The 7576-nt window shown below is 44.4% G+C and overlaps 1 protein-coding gene across 2 annotated transcripts in view; it reads left to right on the top strand.

Annotated features, from left to right (window-relative positions):
- The window catches only part of MRNIP (MRN complex interacting protein), a 36694-nt gene that overhangs the window by 23989 nt on the left and 5129 nt on the right, over positions 1 to 7576 (top strand). Inside the window, exons 5-6 of one of the 2 annotated variants that reach the window (XM_068278100.1) lie at positions 1464 to 1621; positions 2966 to 3068. In XM_068278100.1, the coding sequence (XP_068134201.1) occupies positions 1464 to 1621; positions 2966 to 3068 (261 nt within the window). The remainder of the gene's footprint in view (positions 1 to 1463; positions 1622 to 2965; positions 3069 to 7576) is intronic. The other variant, XM_068278101.1, reaches the window with a different exon arrangement.

A 7576-nucleotide genomic window follows, 5' to 3' on the forward strand; every position in this document is an offset into this window, starting at 1 on the left:
AAAAAGATATTGCAGTTTTAGAGCAGGTGCAGAGACGAGCAACAAAATTGATGCGTGGGATGGAAGGTCTCACTTATCGAGAAAGGTTAGATAAACTGGGTTTATTTAGTCTAGAGAAAAGACGCCTTAGAGGGGATCTAATTAACATGTATAAATACATCAGAGGGCAATATAATACCTTGGCGGATGAGCTTTTTGTCCCTAGGCCTTCTCAAAGGACTAGAGGACATGATCTGTGCATGGAGGAAAAACGTTTTAACCATTTATTTAGGAAAGGGTTCTTTACAGTAAGAGTGATTAAGATGTGGAATGCATTGCCACAGGAAGTCGTTATGGCAAACTCTATACCTGCATTTAAAGGGGGCTTAGATGCTTTCCTTGCGTTGAAAGACATCCATGGCTACAATTACTAGGTAATGCCTAATGATGTTGATCCAGGGATTTTATCTGATTGCCATCTGGAGTCGGGAAGGAATTTTTCCCTTTAGGGGCTAATTGGACCATGCCTTGTAAGGGTTTTTTCGCCTTCCTCTGGATCAACAGGGATATGTGAGGGAGCAGGCTGGTGTTGTACTTTATACTGGTTGAACTCGATGGACGTATGTCTTTTTTCAACCAAAATAACTATGTAACTATGTAACTATGTGTGTGCTGGATTGTGAAATTATATTCAATCAGAAAATTTTTTAATTCAGGACATACCAAACTTTCTTTATTCACACTTTTTTTTTTTTCTTGATTTTTCTAACCAATTAATTGTTTAGGTATTTACGATCTTTTATCCCGAAATTGCGGCAATCTCCAACATACGTGTGTGGTACCTTGAATATTCTGATCAAAACTTCTTATCAATGGGAAAATTGGATTGGAATGCTCAAATCGAATCAAAAGATTGTATGGGGGGTGTGTGCAAGCGCTGTAAAAGCGCAGGAGATTTGGGCGCAGCCGGCGCCACCATAGACAGTGCACTGTGAGCAACTTCAGCGCCTTCAGAAGACTGAGCAGAAGTTGCTCTTAAAACACTATAATTCGGCCGCCAGCAATCGCTGGAAGCTGAATTATATCATGCCCCACTATCCACGTGGAGGGGGAATAGTATTTATGCCGCCGGGAGCTTGTTCAGCAGCAGGATAAGCCATATACCGGCTATGTCCTGTGGTCAAGTCTCCCGGCGGCAAATTCATATGTACGCTGTGTGTGTGGCCACCTTTACCTGTGATCCTTCCTGACCAGTCAGAGACTTATTTGATCACGTGTTAATTTATGCAGATACTTTGTGAAATCTCCCATAGGAGAAATTGATCTTCTGTAGTTTATTGCAGATTGTTCCTTTCAAGTGCTATTATCACTGATCTGTTTATTATATTGTAATTCCCTTTTTGGGTTTTGGAGTTATGCGAATGGAATCTAGTACAAGTATTAGTTATTTTTAGCGAGCTGATATTTCTTGCATAATGTTGCAGCCACAGACTGGAGCCTCCATGAGCCGTTGGAATAAATACCTACAGGAGGAGGAGAGTGAGAATTTAGGTGTGAATCAGGAAGAGGAGGGGGACGGTATGATTTACACCAATCGGGAGCAATTCTACAATCAGCGGAAGACTACATCAGCAGCAGCGAGGTAATCTGGGATAAGTAAAGGTGCGTACACACGCACTACAGCAGCCAACGACTGGTTTGTCAGCACCTCCCGCTGGGCGGACTTTCAGCAGACTGTAGTGCATGTGTATGCACTGTCAGTGGACTGATAAGGCTGTTCCTGAATGATCCAGCTCTTCCAGCTCTGCCAGCCCAGGAGAGGCAGGTGAATAGGACATGTTCTTTACCTGGTCACCACTGTACTCAGCAATACCTATCTTTATCCCTAATTTATAGCTTTTTAGGTCTCTGTGAACCCTGCCAGCAGCATCTCCTCCTGTTCCTTTAACCTCCTTGCCGGTTATCCCGAGCTCAGCTCGGGGTAACCTGCGTAGGAGGATTTCTCAGGCCCCGCTGGGCCGATTTAATTTTTTTTTCCCCTGCACGCAGCTAGCACTTTGCAGTTTCCGATCGCAGTTGTCCTCGGCTCGCTACATGATTTAAAAAAAAAAAAAAGTGCTGCGCTGCCCCCTTGCCGCCAGAATTAACGAAAATAACGGCAAGGGGGTTAAAGGACACCCGAAGCGAAAATAAAATAATGAAATAAACAATTGTATCTATCTTCCTTCTCTTAAAAATGACTTTTTAAGATATTCCACAGTTTTATTTTATGTTTAAATCTACTTTTTAAGTTTTATCTGTTTTATTGTGTTTGTTCAATGACACATTCATTGAAGTATGCCAGAGCTAAAATCTATGAACTATTGACCCTTTTTATCTCTTTGCTGCTCTCAGAAGCCATTTTCTGCTAGGAAAGTGTTTTATAGTTGGAATCACTATATGAGGGTCACACTGTAGTCACTTCCTGTCGGAGTCAGGACTGAGTCAGCCACTTACATACCTGATATTTAACTCTTCAGGCAGAGAAAGAAAAGAAAAAAGGAACCCAGCCTAGTTATTAGAGTGCTAGGCACTGTACATACACATGTCTATCTCATGTCGCACGTCACTTCGGGTGTCCTTTAAAGAAAACCTGAGGCCAGAAATAATTAAAAATCACATACTTCTCTGAGACGGAAGCCTCTGGAACCTCATGAGGCCCTCATACTACTACATGGAGGTGGTACAATAAATCTTTTGTTCCCAATCTGCATGGAGGTGGTTAAAAAAAAAAATCTTTTGGCTATTATACTACATGGAGGTGGTAAAATTGTCCATTGTTTTGTGCGCAACTGACACAAATATGACTTCTCTTTGGCCTCTGCAGGCTGCCATACTTCCTTACCACAAACAGCTATGACCTGAACAGGCAGTTTTGTGTGAAATCTTTAGGAAGTATGGAAGGAATTGTATTTCTGCTTATTGTGTTTGTTTCTCTTCATTTTAGGAAACGTAAACCATTGCCCGAGTATGATTTTGGGGATCAGGGGGCCAACAGAGGGGTACTGAACATGTCCAAAAAGAACAGGAGCTGTGAGGTTTGTACCAAGGTATACTGAAGGGTATCTGCATATAATAAACCCTTCGTCCTCTCTGTAAATGACTAAGGCTGTGTTCCCACTTGAGCGGGGAATGGACATTTATTGTCCGCTCTCCTCTCATCACTAAACGGATAGTGAACGGATCCTATCATATAAATAGGAGAGCCGTTCACACTTGTCACTCCGTGGGATGCGTTGCAGTAAGCAGGCCACACTTCTGTGCAGTCCGCAATAACCTGGGCAGGCGGATGCATTCCCCATATTGCCTGTGGCGGTACTGCATCTGCCCCGGGCTACAGCCGGACCATTGGAGCCGACACTACACTGTCAACTACCGCAAGTGGGAACTGAACCTAAGGAAGCAAAAATCCACTTTCAATATGTGGTGTTTCAGAAGCCACTAAAGTGGCACAAATGCAGAAATACAGCTGTGCTTTTATAGAGACAGATAGATAATAACAATAACATTTGTAAAGCGCTTTTCTCCCATAGGACTCAAGGGGGTGTGGCCAAATTAAACGCCTACCCCTCAAACATACAGCTTTTTGTAACATAGATGCTGATACACAACCACTAAAGTTGTTAAAGGGACTCCGAGCAGTGCCTGTGGGTATGCCTTTAAGCATACCCACAACTAATTAATTATATCCTCACACTTACCAGCATGATGTTTGTAATTAGATCTCCCTGGGTTCCTTGTATTTCATTGCATTGTGCTGAATGGAGCTGCCGACTTTGGGGAAAAGTCGTCCTGTGTAATAAAATGCTGGACTCCAAAAAGTGCAGAAACTATGGAAAGATGCATATCATTTTGAAGCTCTCTTTCTCCTCTTTCAAATGATATATAAACCGCCGCCCTACGCCTTTTTGTTTTCGCGATCGAAATTGTTGCGATTTTGAGCGCGAACATAGCGAAAACTAAAAGGTGTAGGGCAGCGGTTTATATATCATTGGAAAGAGGAGAAAGAGAGCTTCAAAATGATATGCATCTTTCCATAGTTTCTGCACTGCTCTGAGTCCCTTTAAATGGAGAATATTTTCCCTCAAAAAACCTGCAGTCTTCAAATTAAGCCTGTTCACCTCAACACAGTTTCTTCCTTTAGGCTTCAAGGACCACTGCAACGAAAAAAATATCTGGCAGAACTGACAGGTGTTAGACTAGTCCATCTCCTCATGGGGGATTCTCAGGGTCCTTTTACACTTAATGTGTAAGTACCTGTTGGTACGCGTTTTTCCATAGCAGGGCATTGTGAAAAAGCTTTCAGTTAAGACACATATAGTGGAAACTGCGCCATAGGAAAACATGGACATTAATTTGAAAATCTGTTTTCTTTCAATTATAACTGAGAGCAACTGATTAAGTGTAAAAGGACCCTCAGGCCGCATTTACACTTAAACAGTTGCTCTCAGTTATAATTGAAAGGACAACTGATTTTCAAAGTAATGTCCATGTTTCCCAATGGCTCAGTTCACACTACACGCGTTTTAACTGACAGATTTTTCATAATGCACTGCTATAGAGAAGAAAAAAAAATGCGTACCAACTGATTAACCTCCTTGCCGGTCTAAAAAATCCGGCAAGGAGGCACCGCCGCACATTTTTTTAATTTTTTTTTTTTTTTTTTAAATCATGTAGCGAGCCAAGGGCTCGCTACATGATAGCCGCTAAGCGGCGGCATCCCTTCACCCACTCCGCCTTCGGCGATCAGAGTATGCAGGGAATCCCGTTGAGAACGGGATTTCCTGCAGGGCTTCCCCGGTCGCCATGGCGACGGGGCGGGATGACGTCACCGACGTCATGGACGTCGGGACGTCATAGGGAATCCCGATCCGCCCCTCAACGCTGCCTGGCACTGATTGGCCAGGCAGCGCAGGGCTCTGGGACGGGGGGGAGCGACTCGGCGCGGCGGATTGCGGCGGAGCGGCGGCGATCGGAAGTTACAAGCAGCTAGCAAAGTGCTAGCTGCTTGTAACAAAAAAAAAATTATGCAAATCAGCCCAGCGGCGCCTGAGATATCCTCCTGCGCAGGTTACCCCGAGCTGAGATCGGGATAACCGGCAAGGAAGTTAAGTGTAAATGGGGCCTTTTTTTTTTTTTTTTTTTCAAAAGCATTCCCTGAACGGCAAGTGCTAGGGAGGCTGGCATCTTACTATTTGGCAGTTAAACTGATGTTCAGGAAATGCTTTAGAAAACAAACAAAACCCAAAGATTCCCCCGTGAGGAGTTGGAGTTGGAGTTGGACAAGTCCAAAATCTTTCAGTTCTGTCAGATTTTAACTGTTTATCTTTTTTGCTGTAGTGGTCTTACCTCCTTAGCGGTAATCCTGAGTCAGGCTCGGAACAGAAAATCCGCAGCTCAGAGCGGTAATCCCATGCCTGAGGGCTCGTTTCCACTGTTGCGGTGCGGAATCGCCTGCATTCCACCGCTGAAGAAATCGCAGCGGCTGCGTTTCGACATGCGGATTTAGCCGCATTTTCGCATGCGATTTCGCATGGCAAGGAGCCAGGCGAATTTAACCATGTCACTGCCGGAGTAAAGTTCCATAGCAAACCATGCGAAATCGCGGGAAAATCCGCATGACAAAGCCGCATGCGATTTCCCTATTAAATGCATTAGCGGCGATTCGCCCGCATTCCTCCCGCACGCGAAATCTGACGGCTCTGCCGTGCAGATTTCTGCCGCTCCGAAAAACGCTCCCGCCGCCGCACAAGTGGAAACAGCCCCATCCACTTACATTGACTATGCGAATCCGCATGCAGTGCCCACATGCGGATTCGCTATAGTGGAAACGAGCCCTGAGTGAATTATATGCAGGAGCTGCTGTGGATCTTTCTGTGGTATTTTTTTTTTTTTCTGGTTTTAGGGTCTAAAAGCTTGTGAAAAAAAATTGCATGGCTTTTAGACCCTAAATCTGGAAATGATCAGAACAGGCTAATAATTAGCCTTACCACCAACATCTCTTTATTATAAACACTTGTTTACTTTAAATGTTCTCCTTATATCTTTTCTGGAAGGCTTTACTATCCTTGCAAATAAGGCCATGCTTCTCCCCCCCTCCCTCCCTCTAGCAACCACAGCCAGTGGCAACCTGTGGTTTCCTCACAGCACTTATTGCAGCTGTGGGGAAACAGGATTTCCTCTCTGTTATGGTTGGCAGAAATCTCCTTGTCCTCCCAGGTCACATATAAAGGCAATCTACAGGATATTAAGAATTTGATGATACAGGAAGAGGAACAACCCCCTTCTCTTCTTGAGGTTGAATCACTTGATTAACCAATACCCTGCCAGTACATGTAAAGATTAGTGGGCATTGGGCAAGTTTGCAACGTACTTAAAGTAAATAGGAACCATTTTTTCTTTAATAAAGCACCATTTACAGTTACCTGTGCTATGATGCTCAGTCTCCTTGTCCTTTCACTTGCTGCAGCCCAAACCCCGAAATCTGGTTTATAAAAATGTGACTATTTCGGTTGAATAAGCTACTTTCTGGAGGAGGTGGAGTTTCTTCTCACTGCTCTGTCTCCACGTAACATAGGGCCATCTCCTCCCCTTCCCCGCCCCTTAGAGCTACACTGACGATAATGCGTGGCTCCCTGCTCTGACTCACGGAGCGCGCATAGTGATGCAAAATTCAATCGGGGCTGCAGGCAGAGCATGCAAAATTCTACTCTAAAAATACAAGGTATGAGTAGAATTACACAACTGTTCTTTATGCCCCTCTATACGCGTGCAGGTGCACATGTGCCCATACCTGCGCACCCGAACTGTCTCTCGCGCTATTCTACTAGCGCTTGAGAGATTTTGAAAAGGGAACTGGGAAGCTGGTGATCCGGAAATCAAAGTGAAGGTTGGCTGCCATCTTGGATTACACAGGCAAAATTAATGATTCTAAAGCCGGGGGAACGGCGAAAATGGCAAAAAGTACTTTTAAATAACTTTTATTTAGCCAACATGTACATGGCTTAAAAAAAAAAGGGAAAAAAAAAACTTAAATAAATCCCCATTTACTCTAACAGCCTTGCTGTGTATATATAGAATAGCATGCCATTCATACCTTGGACATAAGCTGCCAATATGTAATAACACCGGCGTAACCACCCCAGAAATGAATACATTTCAGCACAGGAGTCAGAGTGGCAGCTTAAGGCTCAGGCCGCACTGCATGCACAATGGCGTGTTCACAGCACATCCGCTCAGGATAGGCTGTGGTCAGACTCTCATTACCTTCCGTTGCACATGCGGTCTGCTGCTATCATCACACGTCTAGTTCACCTGCTGCCGGTTTCATCGCCACTCGGGCTACTTTAGTGGAGAAGCAACAATATTCAGATCGGAGGCCTGGTAGAAGCATAAAAGGGCTCCCCATTGGATAGCAACAGACCAATGACAATCCTCCCTCCACCAGAGGAACATTCTCATTGCTCATCAGTGAACCATTGAGAATCCTCCCGGGGAGAGAGGATTCCCATTGATCTGATGCCAGCAAATGGGAGGGCCCGTACTTCTCTGAAGTGGA

Source organism: Hyperolius riggenbachi, chromosome 3 (assembly GCF_040937935.1).
Source record: "Hyperolius riggenbachi isolate aHypRig1 chromosome 3, aHypRig1.pri, whole genome shotgun sequence".
NCBI classification, from domain to species: Eukaryota; Metazoa; Chordata; class Amphibia; order Anura; family Hyperoliidae; genus Hyperolius; species Hyperolius riggenbachi.